At 32.6% G+C, this 17,289-nt stretch overlaps 1 protein-coding gene and 1 pseudogene across 1 annotated transcript; both read left to right on the top strand.

The window, feature by feature from the left end:
* Window positions 1-4,945: 4,945 nt before the first annotated feature.
* LOC120131399 (exocyst complex component EXO70H1-like) lies at window positions 4,946-7,215 on the top strand. The gene has a single exon (XM_039148401.1). The coding sequence runs from the start codon at window positions 5,130-5,132 to the stop codon at window positions 6,966-6,968; it is 1,839 nt and encodes a 612-aa protein (XP_039004332.1). The 5' UTR covers window positions 4,946-5,129; the 3' UTR covers window positions 6,969-7,215.
* Window positions 7,216-14,256: 7,041 nt separating this feature from the next.
* On the top strand, window positions 14,257-17,285 carry LOC120131547 (annotated as a pseudogene).
* Window positions 17,286-17,289: the final 4 nt, after the last annotated feature.

Raw genomic sequence — 17,289 nt, 5'->3', positions numbered from 1 at the left:
GGGCTAAGTTGAGCCCAATGGTTGTGCCAAGACAAAACAAGGTGGTGGGGTTATGATCATTCATGTCATTCTCTAACAACTACACGAAGGATCATTCAATTTTCGGTCACCCAATTTGATTATTTTTTGTTTTAATTTAAAAAGAAAAATCTTCCACTCCCAACCTGGCAAAACTTTCGAGATAATGTTCTGGAAAAATTAATTCACGAGATAAAGCACTCCCAAGATTAATTGCTCAAATAGGGTGAAATCCACAGTGTTGGTTGTAGGTCGCCATGCCTTCCGGCGAGCTACAAGAGATTGCATGTGCCATGCACCTCCCAACACGCTGGGCATTCGAGGCCATCCGACCGACGCCATCCGAGAGCATCTAAGGCTATCCGACCGAGACCATCCGAACGAGCTATCCAAGGGCAACCGAGCGAGCTATGCGAGGGAATCCGAGGGCAGCCGAGCGAGGGTAGGTCGCCCGGAGTGCATGGCGCCCTTAGGGCATGGCGACCTATGTGTTGGGACGTGCATGTGCCATGCAACACGTTCATTCTCTTTGTTTGAGCAAGGGTAAGTCGCCTGGAGTGCATGGCGACCTACGACCAACACTGTAGATTTCACCCTATTTGAGCAATTAATCTTTAGAGTGCATTAGCTCGTGAATTAATTTCTTTCAGAATATTATCTCGAAAGTTTTGCCCTCCCAACCTACCGTGTAAAGTACATTGAAGTTTATTGCGTTGGTCCATATGCTTATCTACGCTCACATTTCAAATTTTAGTATATCTGATTTTGTTTTTACCTCAAATTGTATTTATTTAACAAGACGAGAAAACAATTTGTCAAAAGAAAATAACGAGAAAACAAATATATTATTGGTTGCAAATTTTTAATAAAAATTAATAATTTATTTTTTAGAATAATAATTAATTTTTAATTTATTAATCAATTTATTTGAATCAAATACTATAGAGACTAGATATAAGGGTAATTTTCTTAATCTAATTTACTTCATTTGCAAATATAAGAATTCAAACTCTTAATTATATTTAAGAATTTTAGTTAGACTAACTAATTGTTAATATAATTCAATAAATTATTAAAGAAATTAAATGAGATTTTTATGATTTAAATTAATTTGTTGTTGTCATATAATATATAATAACATGTTAACACTTTTGATCGTGACCTTTTTTATGTCACATTCTCTAAACATTAATAAAGATGAAACATTAAATTTAAAAAAAGTATAGTTACATTATAAATAATTAATAAAAATTTAAGTTTAATTTGATAAATATAATTTTTAAATTTATATTTTATAAATCGTTTAAATATTTTAAATCAATTCTTTTATTTTACTTTTATAAATTATATAAGTAATTAAAATATATTAAAATTTTAATCACCAATACGAGTATGTTGATCGTTGTCACATAATTGATTCATTATATTGTTTTTTTTTCCAAAGAAATTAAACATACATTAATGGTTGTCGGAATATATATATAAAGGGTCCAAAAATAATCTAAAATCATTATCGAAAATGAATATCTTGAAAAACAATTAAAACAACCGCAACGCGTAGTGTGTTTTTTCTGTCATTTTCTTCTTCGTAAACCATAGCTGGCCATTATTTATTCGAAAATTTGGATAGAATCAGTGTACCCAAAGAAAGAAGAAATTGATGAAATGAAAATAAGAGGCTATATTTGGAAACCTATGTTTCAATGTATATATTATTGTTCTTTAAGTCCTAAAGCCATTATTATGGTTCTCTGACTATTATTTTATTAAGTTTATTGTCTATTAAAAGTTATAAAATGGTCCTTCGACCATAGAGTGTTGCTTTGTTGAGTCCCTCGACTATTAAAAGTTACAAAATAGTCACACAACTATTCATTATATTACAAACTCGTCATTTTTTGTTAAAAATTTGATAGTATTATGAGGTGAACATTAACTTACTAACTGTGATATGATAAAATATGATTACAGAATCTCAAACAACTATCATATCTCAATTATCATGTTAACGTCCAGCTTAGATAACCGTCAATTTATAACCCAAAAGGATGAGTTCGGAACATAATAAATAGTCAGGTGACAATTCTATAACTTATAATAGTCGAATGACTTAACAAAAATAACTTTCTATAGTCGAAGGATCATCTTGTAACTTTTAATAGTTGAGGGACTTAATAAAGCAATATCCTATAGTCGGTGGACCATTTGTGTATAACCCAAAAATATAAATGTTAAAATTTAACTTTTACTGACATTTAAATATGATAAAAAATCGAAATATTTGATAAGAGAAAGTAGTGTCTATAAAAAGAACAATTTTTATCATTTTCATTTAGATTGATGTTTAGTTAATCTGTTATAATTAAATATTGTAATAAATACAAATCATTATTTTAAACATATTTATGTAAATAATAATATTATATTAAAAAGTAACAAACTTAATTAAATGATTTGGTGATAATTGTTTCTAATAATTTTATATGGAAGTAATTATATACGTAAAATGTATACATTTATTGTTAATAGTTACGTATTGAAACAGTCAAAGATGAGAAGTCTTCCTAGCTTGAAATCTGAACTCTGCAACTATTGGCTCATCCTACACTTATCGAATTGAAGCTTCTTAATTAAAAAAAACACTTTTAATTGATTGCTGTAGGCCCCTAAATGAAAATGAAACCTTCAAGTAAAAACAACCCCTTTTGCCTTTCTTTCTGTCATGCAAAACAGAAAAACGCTCAAATTTTTTATAATCATTTGTTCAAAGCCGTTTCGATAGAATAATAATAATTTCTTTAATTACTGTGATAAATTAATTTGTATATTAACGACTTTCGAATGTTTAGCCAGATCTTATATGTACATGAATTATAGGTACATATAACTACGCGTATAATTAATTGATATTTTGTAATTTTTGAATATTTATTTAGTTTTGATATTTCAAAAAAGTAACGTAAAATCTTTCTGATGAGATAAATACTTAAAATTAAATATTGAAACCCAAAGTTATTGATTTGTCAAAACCCCAACACCGAAAATATTAAAGCGTATAAATTGAACACTTTTTTATATTAAATCTTAAAATTTTAATATTTAAAATCATCATTCTAAATTAGTTTAATTAACATTTTTAACTTTACCCATTTTACAAATTGTTGCAAATGTGATAACATTTTGGGTCCGTTGTTTCATTGAAAATATTTTTCGAAAAATGTTTTCTGTAAAATGAATTACATTTTCTGAAAAATATTTTCTGAAGAACGTTTTACGTTATTTGAAAAAGATTGTGTAAATCATTTTCCACTAGTTGATGAATTTTTTAGAAATTATTTATTAAAAATATTAAATACAAAAAAATATTATTTATCATAAAAAATAATATTATTATTTTTAAACTATTAGAATAATTTTTTATTATTAAAATGTTGTTTCTATAGTTTTATTAATAAAAATATTAAGATTAATACAATCTATTGAAATAAAATATTATAAAATATATTATTTATTTATTTATTAAAGTAGTAGTATTATATTATATTTTAAAGAGTATTAATTAATATATTTTAAATATATTTATTAAATATTATTTTATTAAAATTAAATACATAAATAATACTATTTTATAAATAATTTAATAAAATTATTTCTATGAAATTAATAAATAATATAAATTTTATTAATAATTTATTATATATTAATAAAATAAAATAAAAATCTTATATTATTATAATATAATTGAGTATATTATTCTAATAAAAAAATATAATATTACATTATTATAAATATTAATAAATATATTTTAATAATTAATATTTTAATTAAAGTGATATGAAAATATATATCAATATTATACATAAATAAAATTATTTTGAGTATTTATTATTTGAAATGAAAAGTTTAAAAAATGATTTACGGAAAATCAGAACGTAAGTCATTTTTTAAAAATTACAAAGAAAAATTTGTTAATCAAAAAAATATTTTACATTGATCAATCGATTTTTTTCTAACCAAATACTAGAAAGTGAGAAAAATATTTTTTTAAAATTATTTTACGTGAAACAAACAAACTTTTTATGTAATAATTAAATGTTTAAGTAATCTAAAAATATTTTATGTAATTTTTCTTTAAATATATTATTTTCAACAAAAACTGTCTTGAATCTCTTGATCAAGGAGGGGTCATTTATCAGCCTCTTAAGGGGAATGTGCTGTTTGGTTAGTCGAGAATGTTATTCTCGTTAATCTTAAATTATCAATAGTAGATTTTTTTGGGTATATTACCATGAATGTCATTACCTCTCTTTCCTTAGTTATTGTTGGATTACCGGCGTTTTTGATTAAAATGTCCTTAATTTTGTTTCTTTCAAAAATATCATTATTCTGTCATTAAATAATAAAAATTCTACGAATGTTAAATTACAAATTTATCCTTAAACTATTTTCGATTTATAAAAAAATATAATTAGAATTTTATATGCAGTTCAGGAATAAATTAAAATTTTACCCTTTTATTAAACATTTTTATATTTTTGATTTTGTAAAAAAAATTATATAAATTTTATGAATTTAAATTTTTTAAAGAAAATATATAAATATTTTCTAACTTGTTAAAAATCAAATATATAATAAAGATAATTTGGTCAAATATATATTCTAATAATATTTTATTCATTTAACCAAACACGATAATCTTACATTCCTGCTAAATCAACAAAACACAAAATATAACATTTCTAATAATTTTCTTCAATAATAATTTTTTATCCTTACTAATAATCTTACATTCTGTTATCCAAACGCGCCCTAAAATTATCTGTTGACACAGAAAAGCAAGCAGTCCAAAAACGAACTTGTTATTTTCAACACCGCGTTCAATGCTTACCTCTTCGCCGTCTTATCAGCTCTCTTAACCTTCTGATTCCCCCCTTGCAGGGTTGAAATCGCCATTTCTCCCCCATATCTTGGCATTTTCCTAGTTTCCTTCCTACGGCTTTTCCTGTATATTTCCCCCAAAATATCCCAAACATTCGATTCCCACATAGTTCTTTGCTTTCTGTTCCCTTGTGTGATTATCAAACTCCATTGATTCAGCTTGTTTAGAAGGAATGAGGACCATCTTGAAATCAGCACCTTCTCCCACCAGGATGACTCCACCTGCTTCTCCACTTGCCCCTACTTTTTCCGAGTCACTAATGGAAGAAAATATTGAAGCTGCCGAGTTCATCATCACTAAATGGGATTCCTTGTCCGACGACTACGACTCCGTCAGTAACACGGCTTCTCTTTTCTCCAATAGTAGGGAAGAAGCGAAACAGTATTTGTCTTCCGTTAAGGGTCTGCAAAAAGCTATGCAGTTCTTGCTTTCACATCAACCGAGTTCTGAGAAGCTTGTTCGAGCTCAAGAACTGATGGAAACCGCCATGAAACGGCTCGAGAAGGAGTTTTACCTGATTTTGAAGTCTAATCGGTTTTTTCTTGACCCAGAATCCTTTTCTGCTCACTCATCCTCTAGACCATCGGCTTCCAGGTCTAGCTTTTCAGATTTCGAAGAATATGAGTCTGAGAACGAGTCAAAGGACGAGACTGACTCAATCCCAGAAACCCAGCGAGTATCGTTAGCTGCAATAGAAGATTTAAGAGGCATCACGGAGGTCATGATAAAAGCTGGGTACGCTAAGGAGTGTATCAGAGTTTATAAAATTATTCGGAAATCGTTCGTCGATGAAGCTCTTCACAGTCTCGGAGTTGACAGCACGTTGAACTCGCAGAAGATTCAGAAGATGGATTGGGAAGTTTTGGAGGCTAAAATCAAGAATTGGTTACACGCTGTTAAAACGGTCGTTAAAACGTTGTTTCCCGGAGAGAGGATTCTCAGCGATCAAGTGTTCTCAATTGCGCTTGCTATGGGGGAATCTTGCTTTACGGAAATTTCAAAAGGTGGAGCCTTGGCTCTGTTTGAGTTCCCGGAAAATGTTGCCAAGTGCAAGAAAAGTCCCGAGAAGATGTTCCGCTTCTTGGATTTATATGAAGCGGTTTCCAATAATTGGCCCGAGATTGCATTAATGTTCAGCTGTGAATCAGCATCAACCGTCCGATCAACCGCCACTAACTCCTTAATCAAGCTAGGTGACGCCGTTAGAACGATGTTATCGAGCTTCGAAACGGCGATTCAAAAGGATACATCCAAATCGACTGTTCCAGGCGGAGGGATCCACCCTCTCACACGTTACGTCATGAATTACCTCTCTTTCCTTGCCGATTACAGCGAGGTTCTCTCCGATATCGTCGCAGATTGGCCGTTAACGATTCCGTCACCTTTACCAGAGCCACTCTTCAGCAGCACAGACAATGAGGAGAGCATTTCATCGTCGGTTTCAGTCCGGTTAGCTTGGCTTGTCCTCCTCATGCTCTGTAAACTCGACGGGCATGCCACGATGTACAAAGACGTGTCGCTTTCTTATTTGTTTTTGGCAAACAATCTCCATTACGTCGTCGGAAAAGTCCGACATTCGAATTTGAAGATTCTTTTGGGTGACGAGTGGGTGACGAAGCACGAAGTGAAAGTGAAACAGTACGCTTCGAATTACGTGAGAATGGGATGGAGCAAAGTGCTTGCATCACTGCCGGAAAATCCGACGGCCGAGATCCCAGTCGATGAAGTGAAAGAGCATTTCAGAAAATTTAATTCGGCTTTTGAAGAAGCTTACACGAAACAAACATCTTGGGTCGTACCCGACCCGGGACTGCGAGACGATATCAAAATATCTTTGGCTAGGCAGATAGTACCCATCTACAAGGAGTTTTACGAGGCGTACGGAGGAATGCACCTGAAGAAAGAAATCTGGGTTGAGTCATTTGTCAGATATACACCTGATGATTTGGGAAATTTCTGGTCGGATTTGCTCCATGGCAGCGGAAGTTCGAGTAGTGTTACATCAAGTTAAAGCCACGGTGGGCGGAGTCATTGAACCGATCCTATTTTGGCGGGCAAAGAATCGCCGGCCACTTTGGCGTTTATAGGTTCGTGTGTTTCTTGTGGATCATGAAACAAGGACAAAGAGGATTTGTATAAATCTGATCGACACGTTTATAAAAAATGGTATATCTTACATTTTTAATTGTATGTGTTATTTGTACGAGATCCAAGGGACTAAATGTGTTAATAAAAATAATTTTATTTTCTTCGGAGAATCCCATGATCTTAAAATGTAACTTTACGGATGGTTTGGAGTGAGCTAAACGCCGAGTGATTATAGGTAATCGTAAATTTAATATACAATTCAGTGTAGATGCGCGCTAAAACTATATATGAATTTGAAAACTTACATAGTTCAGCTTTGGTTAAAACGATCACGTGCCTGTTGCTGGGCGTTGGGGTATGTGTGGCTAGCATTAAAAGCTTTTACATTAACATTGAATTAGGACTTGTATTCTTTGACATTAATCGTGATCAATCAATCATAGGCCAAATTATTATTATTATTTATTATATAAAATAAAAATTCATTGGAAATGTTAAATTTTAAATTGTAAATCTATTGGTTATTATTTTTACGATAAAACGCATGTAGGATGGAAAAATAAATAAAAACCATGACTGTCAATTTTGAGTAATATATTGTGTATGACTTCTCAAGGATAATGATAGAAATAACATGTCAACCTACCCTACGAAAATCGATAAAATAATATTCTTCAAATGCTTGAGTTTTGAATTGAATTAAATAACAAAAAAATTAGTATACAGCTGGATTCTGAAAGTCGAGATCAAAGCAAAGAATATTTAATTAATACAGTATGAATATATATTTATTTAATCATCAACGGGCGGGAAAGACGAAGACATTGCTTAGCGTTTCAGCCATATCCCGAAAATTCAAAGGCTAGCTTAGGTAGAGAAGGGTCCAACCAAAGTTCATGAGGATGGACTCGTATAGTCTTCGACCTGCCTTCTGTGTAGCCAGAGGCCAAGAGTTAGACATTGAAGGCTTGTTTCCCCTTTACTAAGCCCATCACATACATACACTGGTCATAAACACTTCACTTAAAAAAATTATGCCTATATCATCATTAAACTATGAAAAGTTATAAATATATGTTTTTAAATTTATCATTTTCTAATTTTATATTAATATGAGATAAGTACACGATAATAACTATTCATAACTTTTCACCATCTGACATTAAAGGTTTACACCCCTTGATGTTATTAGTGCTCGAATTTAAGATCTCAGAGAAATAACTATTCACCATCTGATATTAAAAGCTCACATCCTTTGATGGTATTAACGTTCGAACTTAAAATTTCAAAGAAACATAATAATTATTTTACCGCCGGAAATGCTTATATAATAATACATTTTGCTCTTAATGTTTGATATTAATCAATTTAATTATGAATTTAAAAAGTTTTTGTCTTTAAAATTTTATATTAATATAATCCTAATTCTGAAAAGTACGGACAAATAAAAAAATAGGGTAAATTACAAAGTTTGTCACTTTTGTTTCAATTTTATAAACATATGGAGCTCGATCCAAAAAACATAATATATGATTATTTTCGTTTCGTTTTAATTAAGATGTGGTCATTGGAACGTTAACTAACGTGAGTTAGCTGATGTGGCACGTTAGTAAAAAAGTTTAATTTTTATTTGAACCCTTAAACTTTAGATAAATGACTAATCACTAATCAGAAAACGATATTGCTTCGCTGGGGAAGTAGGGGAAGCGACGGAGAAGATGGGACTGGGTTAAAAAACATATGATTTTTTTTGATATCCTACCTTAACTATTTTGAATTTACAAAAAGAATCATTATTAGTGTAACACCCCAATTTAGGGGCTAAATTTAAGAAATTATAAAGTGATGAATTTAATTGGTATTTTTGGAAGGAATCGGGTATTAAATTATAAGATTTCAAAGTTGGCAGATCGTTTTATGAAGTGCATAAAGTTCAGTGGCTAAACTCTTGGTTTACCCATTGTTTATATATGTTGAATTATAAATCTCTTCTCCCCATGCGCAGATGCATATTTTCCAGTTTTCCCCTCTCCAACAACCCAACTTTCAACTCCGATCTACTCGTCGTCCGACCTCCAAACGACGAGCCGAAACCACCATCGTGTTCGTTGTCAACCGAGGAACAAAACCCCTCAAACCTTTCGTCGTGAATCATCTCCGTTCGACGTTAATTTCAGTCGGAAGTATCGTCGGTAATAACTCGGTTTTAGTTGGTTTTTCATCGATTCACAACGATCGGGTCATCCGTTTACGACACCTCCCGCACCATCGTGTTCCTTGTGCCGTTCCGAGTCCACCGGTGTCCTCCCTTTTCTCCGGCGGCGGCGGCGCGTGTGGAGGTGAAGCGGTTAAAGTTTCCGATTTGTTGAAATCGAGCTTTCCGCCGTTCAAAATTGTGAACCGAGCTTTGTAAGTATCTCGAAATCGCTCAAAATAATTTTTAGAAATTTTTCCGGGATTTTATCACTGTTCACGCGCCGCCACGCGCCGCCACTGAGCGTGGGGAAGACAAAAGTGACCGGTTTGACCGGTTTTAGTGGATAGTTGACCGGTTTGACCGGTCATAACCCGACCCGACCCGACCCGTTGACCGTTGACCCGTTGACCGTTGACCGTTGACCCGTTGACCAAACTTTGACCGGCTTTGATCGAGCATTAAACGACCTTTGACTTCGACCGAGTATACCTATCCTGACATTTTTCGACGTTCCAAATCCGATTCCACTGTCCGTTTTTCGAAATTCGAACCCGAAGGCCTCGAAATTACCGGTCAAACCCGTTGACTTTGATTTTGACCGAAAATTCCAAATTTCCGAAAAGTCATATTTTATGCTTTCGACGTCTTGAATCCGAATCCGAAGTCCGTTTCTCCAAATTCGAACCCGGTAAGCCGTCTTTCACTGATTTATCACCCAATTCGATCCGTTTATCGTAATTAAGCTTCGTTTCTGATATAATTTATGTTGATATGTATCTGAGAAATTATTGGAAGTTGAATTGAAGATCAAAGGCGTTCGAATGGAATTTTTATGGTCGATCAGTATTGCACGGAAATCGAGGTAATACTTTACTACCTCTTTATGCTTTATGGAACATGTTGGTATTGATAAATGCATGAATGGAAATGTTTGGTCTCATATGTGTAATTAATGAAGATCTACACTAGGTACGAATACGGTAGAAAGTAGATAACTGAATATGGCTCAGATGACTATTATAAGAAATTGGAGGACGGTTTGAATTAAATTACAAGTTCCGGAATTAAGTAATAAAAGAATTAACCATGGATTGTAGATTATAATTTATCTCATTAAAGGTACTTAGATGATAAATTAAGATAATATTTCGATTAGGGGAAATTACGAAATTACCCTTATGTTGGAAAATGATAAGAATTGTCTCTGGAAGTGGATTAATAAATCTGATAAGAATTATTGATCTGCTAAAACTATTGATGTGCATAAGAAATGTTAGTTTTACTTGGAAATTATGGAGAACCGGTTTTTAACCCCAAGAAGGTTTATGCAAGATACTAGAAGTGTGTTAAGGGAATTATTTCAAGATCAGAGATTGTTCAAGAAAGCAATTAATCATAGGATCTCTAAATTATATTATTTTCGTTAAGAGCTAATATCGAACTTATCTGGTTAAGAAATTACGGAAATGCCTTAAGAGGTAGAATAGTCTGAGATGACTCTGAATGAGAAAATACTTAGAGGATTCATACTTAACTCGATTAAGTACGGATTTAATTGTTAAGATCCCGACTTAGTGCATGAAAATTTATGATATTCCGTTTGTAAAGTCTGAGAAGACACTTGACCTGAAAATATTCGAATAATGAGTAAATACTGGAAGAGTAATTTATCGGGGTATTCTGCTGTCAGAATTGTTCGAAAGGACTGAAGTAAATGATAAGATTGAATTAAATAATAAGATCGGATGGAAGGAAAAGATTGAAATACCGTAGATCTGTAAAATGACCAAAATACCCCTGTAATGGAAATGACCCAAGAATATCACCAAGCTCAGGAATGATTGAATATCCTCGAGTTCTGAAATGAATGGAACAAAACTAAACATCAAAATTACCAAAATACCCTTATGGCCTAAATTAAGTAAATGTCTTGGATTAATTAAGGAATCCAAGTAAGCATAGGTATTGGACTACCTTTAAAGGTAATGGAAAATAATTTAAGTGAGTAGATCAAACCTAAAGCTATGTCAATACCTGAATGGCATAGATATTACTGGAACATATGTTCGTCTTCTCAAGTTTGGCTCGATGACGAATCTTGGAAGTATTCAGTTCAGCTCAGATCTAGATCGTATTCAGTACTAAGAATTGGACGTTTGTTCAACAATCAACCACGAAGACCAAATTGAATGGGATGGAAGTACAACATGTATCTGAAATTCAGGAACGTTTGAATTACTCTGGAAAATTCTGAAGTAACTGGAATGGAGATGACTGCTAATGAAATAGGTAACCTCAATGACTGAGGATTTAGTAAGTGATTTGGATAAGTCTGGAAACTCTGATGATTTACGTAGTGTACAATTACAATGGGTTATGAACAAATTAATCAAGTACGTCAACATTTCATGATAGTGTGGAAGTGTGGAAATAAAATAAGTCATTGGAAGATTTATTCAGCGATAATTCCGAAATGGTATACGGACAAGAATTTGTGGTATTAAAGAGTAAATACCCTAGAAGAAAATGAATTGACCAGTCGATATAGATTGTTAAGGTTCTGAATCTTCGTTCTCAAGTTGTTCGATTATCCGATCAATCGACATGGATGTAAAGGATTCTGAATACCCTTCTGATTACGTACAACTTCTGAAAACTGTCCGAATAAGATAATATCCTGATAATTCACATTCTGAATAACTGATGATTCTGTCAGTTAATGAACTATTTCAAATAGTGATTCTAAATTCCGATATCCTATCGGTATACTGAATATTCATGTTTCTCTACCTGTTAAGATTATCCAATACCTCTGAATAATATCTGTAAACTCTGGTGTGTTCCCTAATCATATAAATATTTATCTGATTTCCGACTTGAATTCTATTATGATCCTGACCTGGATTCTGATCTGATATTGACATGGATTCTGATCTGATACATGACCTGGATTCTGATATGATACTTGACTTGAATTATGTTTTGATTTTTGATATATCCGTTTACGGACGGAACATGTTTTATTGGGGGGTATTGTTGGAGGAAGATTACTTGGAGGTTCCTCGGCTGTGTGCTCAGGGCCTTACTTACCGGTTCCTCGGCTGTGTGCTCAGGGCCTTACTGTTAGTGACGGGGTTGTATGGTTCTGGGGAAACTATACATTTTGTTCGTGACGGATGGGGGTATATATATATATATGTGTTTTAAAAAAATCTGAAAAGTTACATGATTTTTGGGAACACACTAGAAAACCTATTCTGATCTCAGTCATCTGAAATATTTCTCTGAACTGAAAGCTCATTGTCCGTTACCACCTGAAATATCAGTAGGATCTCTGCTCAGCATAAAAATATGTAAATGTTCGGAAACAATAAGGAAATAAATATTTATCTGTATCTGCACGTTCATCAGCATCATCTGGTAGTTCTGTATTACTGAGCTTTTCGAAGCTCACTCTATTACTCATCTTTTCAGGTTAAAAGAATTGTACCAGAGCATCTATCGACTTCAGTAAGGGAGTTCTTCCGGCGTTGTTGCAGAGTATGGTACATGTGATTAGGGAGCATGTAATTGTATTTTGATTTATATACGAGTCTGGAAATATGTTTTATTTTTAAATAGTGACAAATGATTTTATAAGTTTACATGTTCGGATAAAAAGATTTAAATTTTCCGCTATTTTTACAGTGGGTCGCTCCGGTGGCCCTAATGTGACTTCCCGGATCGGATCGGGCTACCCGCATCGGTCTGGGGGGGTTACATTTAGTAATTTATTTAAATTTTAAGAGTTCAAATAAAAATTAAACATTTTTTCTAACGTGTCATGTCATCCAATTCACAATAGCTAATGTCTAAGTGATCATATCTTAACTAAAAAAAAGTGACAAAAATTAAACAGCTTTTTGAAAAACTTATAGTTTATTTGAGCATAAATAATTGATTAATAGTCAAATCCTTCATTTTTAGTGTTTGGTAAATACATTTTTAAAAGAGTTTATTGTACAAAATAAACTGAAAATAAAAATGATGGAAAATCCAGTAGTTTGAAAGAGTGAATTACAAAATAAGATGTTAAATGACATATTTAACTCTATTTCCCCCATAATTACATACATACCATAAAACATAATATAATGAAATAGTTTTTATTCTAATATATTTAAGCTAAAATTTTATTTTATTATTAATTTTTTTAGTTGTAGTTCTCAAATATATTTTAGTTAAGAAAATATAACAAAACATGAACGTAAAAAAATGTAGTGTTGATATTTTATATAAAGTTAATAGTATGTATTAATCTCACAAGGTTAATATTTGTAAATATTAAATTTAAAAAACATATTCAAAATTTTAAAAAATATTAACTAATTTTTTAAAGAATTTTTAATTTATTGTCAAAAGTAATTTATTCGAATAATTTCACCACAATAAAGACTAAAATATTATAAAACATACATGTATTTAACAACTAAATATATGAAACCCTTATTTATCATTTTACCCATATCAAATATCAGCTAAATTTTACCAAACACTTTTATATAAACAATTAATCAAATCAACTAATTAAATCAGTTGATCGAATTAATTACCAAAATCAACTATCAACAATAAGTTATTTATCAAATATATTCATTATATATTTTTTGAATTAAGTGACCTTATATTTATAAAATTAAATCATAAATGACCACCTTTATATTTTACTCTAAAAAATATGAGCCAATAAATTTTGGTACGATGAAATTGATACGTATCTCAGACTATAATCGATCGATTAGATTGTTGGTGATAAAAAGATTGAAATTTAGTGAAGTCGTGAATTTTTTCATAAAAGGTTCTCTAAAGGATGGAGAAGGAAGTGGGTGAGGCGGGTTCTTCTCTTGGGTACAAGCTTCTATTCACATGCCCTTTTCGTCTGTCTTAGCCACAGGTTTTAACTTACCTGATTCATTCCCTTTTGCATTTACTTTAATGTTTCACTTATTGTTCTTTCATTTGTTTGTCTTGCTGGATGAAACTGTCCGTACTTTTCGATGAATCTTACGATAGAATTCCTCTCTCAGATACGAATTTTGAGAATTCCATTTCTGAGGTGAACTTAAAGTCTTGATGTTTTTGAAAGTCAAGTTCTTCAATTTTGTCCTTTTTCCTTTTATAAGTTCTTTGTTTTGCTTAGATATGGGGCCAGAGGGTTCAGAAAAATGGATCTTTATTCAATGGCAAAAGGTTTAGGGTATGCTATTATCTAATATTGTTTATCTCTTATCTTCGTGTTTCCCACCCTACGTAAGCTTTTAGGGGCACTCTTTTGAGATGCAGGGAAAGAAAATTTGACCCATTTTTGCAGTGACGTTCAAGAACCAAGATGGTCAAGCTTAAACACATTCAAGAAGTTATTTCATTTTGATATTCATTAAAATTAGTTTTCATTATTGTTGGTACTGTTGATAATTTTTTTTCCAGTAGGTAGGATATAGTCATAAGAGTGGAGACGGATCAAAGCAAGAGTCTTTTGTATGCCCCTCCACCTTGGATTGACAGATTATAGGTCTCTCTTTAACTCTATTTCTTTACGCATGCATTTAAATTTCGATCCTGGTAGCGTTTTCATTTGCGTCTCATTTAACGTGGTTGCGGATGTAATGTATGTCTGTTATGAAAATCTTGGCATGCGTCACGAAAGCTTTTACTTTATCATATCTTATTGATGTTCTTTTGATATGATAATGATTCATCACCTCTACTTGTTACCAGAACTTTTGTAGGGACAAACTTGAACCCTTCGTGGGAAAAATTCTTGGTTGCATCAGAAGGTTTGTCAATACAAATTCACAGTATTCACTGCAGACGAGATTCTTTCTCCTTGTTAGCAGTTAACACAAATTTGTATATTCTATAGCTATAAACGCTTTTATTTACCTCCTTTATGCTTAAAACAATATAATAATTGTAGCACATTCACAGAGTTCATATAGCGCCCTTTACAGCACTTGGCTGAAGTTTGAACTTTGATCTTACAAACACAGTTGCAAACTTGTTTAATGTTTATACATGCGAGATTCTGCATCTCTTGACCATTAGCTTTACTTTTCTGCAGATGACCCGACACAGTGTCAACACACGTCAAGCTCTCTTGGAAATGGTGCAATCCTGGAGACATCTGACAAGTTAATAGTGGTGCTGCAAAGGAGTAATAATGTTGGTGAATTTCCTGGGCAATTTTGTTTTCCCAGGGGGCCACCCTGAGGTAATACATGTTGAATGGTAAACGATAGATCTTCTTACTTTTCGATTGCAAGAACCTTATTTGCTTTTGCAGACAAATTTAAACCACCGTGTTTATCTGCATTCATAGGTATTTTTATACTTTGCTTTAACAGCCTCAAGAAGTTGGCATAGAAACCCACAAATTCAGCAAAGACTCAAAAGATTCTGAGCTTGTCAACGAAAAGGTTTCTCAAGAGATGTTTGAAAGCATTATTCGTGAAGTTGTTGAGGAAGTTGGAGTACCAACGACATCCCTGGTAAGTGAGGACCACTTTATTGATGGTAATTCTTCTTTTTGTTCATGGTTTTGAATTGTGGTTAGTTTGAAGTGTCAAAGTATCTGGAATCATCTCTTCCAAATAGCTCCTCCTTATTGTTGTGTTAGTTTGTCAATTGTAATCTGCAGTACCTGGATCCGAGGTGAATGTTGGATACGAGAATGTGTATTGCACAGGTTTTAAATTTTCGATTTTAATTTATACCACAAATGAGAATTGTCAATGGTAATCTGGAATCCACATAACATAGACAATAGTGACATTTCCCCCAAAAATCCCATCACAATACATCTTGAGATAGTCGAAGACTTTTTATTTCCACATAGCTTACATATCAGTTTCTTGATTGAATTAATAGCTTTTTTCTGTTCAAGGAAACCTTATTGCTGGTCCTGATTGCATCCCTGATAATTGATTTTGTTGTCCAGTTGTAATTATTATCATTTGAGGAATATTTTGATAATTATTATCTGTTCAAGGAGGGTTTTGAATGTTAGACCAGCTATATTTTTCTTCATTAAATGCAGTCTTGATTCAAAAGAAATTCGTCAACTATATTCCAAGGCACAAGATGGCTATGAATCAACTCAACTTTATACAGTCTCAATGGTAGGTGTTTCTCTTCTCTTCTTGTCTTTTAAAAATGAAATAATTTTGATTCTTGTTTGCGCAATTTCTGGTTTTAGTTATTGTTATTAAGAAAACTTCCAGTCAAAGCCTTGCCAATGCGTTGTCCGCGGCACTTTTTGTTGATGTTTTCATTAGTTAGTTCTCTTGCAATGACGTTGAGTGAAACCTTCACCAATGACTGTAGCATATTCAACTTCAATCATGGTAGTACTATAAATTGATTGGAGTACTTCTTCCCCTGTGCGTAGACCACCAGAATTTTAGAGACACAGTTGACATGAACAGGAAGAATAACTAAAAATCAACATTAAGAACAACACAACACAAAAAGTTAACAAGAATGTGACACGATTATACAAACATGAATACAAGAATTGTCAAGTCTTATCTCTACCCCCATATCTTTCCTTCCTGCTTGTGGCTGTGCTATCGAGTAAAACCCCTTTTTTCTGCAAGTAAAAGTGGAATATGCAATTTTGAAACATGTTACTCCTTTGTGTTGATCAGATTGAAGTTGAGCAGATGACATCTAAAATGCCTGGCTGCCATCAAGGCGGATTTGTACTCTATAAGCTGATGGTTGAAGCCTCGAAGAACATCTGAGGCTAGGCTAGCTCCCAGCTGCTGCTCTCTTCTATATATTTCCATCTTAAGTTTGCTTAATATAATGATTTCAGAGCAACGACGTTCAGTTCATAAAATTTGATGTAACTAGAATATTTTAACTGCTTTTGACGAATTTACAGACTATGTTGTATCGATGCTTATTCAATAGCACCCTGTCAGGGAAAACAAGATAATAACTATAAATTTGGAAGAGTTGTTGATTCTATTGAGGGGATTTTCTTCTGCTGGGGCTGAATGTTTTT

Source organism: Hibiscus syriacus, unplaced genomic scaffold (genome assembly GCF_006381635.1).
Source record: "Hibiscus syriacus cultivar Baekdansim isolate YM2019G1 unplaced genomic scaffold, ASM638163v2 tig00110556_pilon, whole genome shotgun sequence".
In the NCBI taxonomy this organism is placed as follows: domain Eukaryota; kingdom Viridiplantae; phylum Streptophyta; class Magnoliopsida; order Malvales; family Malvaceae; genus Hibiscus; species Hibiscus syriacus.
Note: the sequence above shows the minus strand (reverse complement) of the source record. Positions and strands in the feature narration are given on the sequence as shown.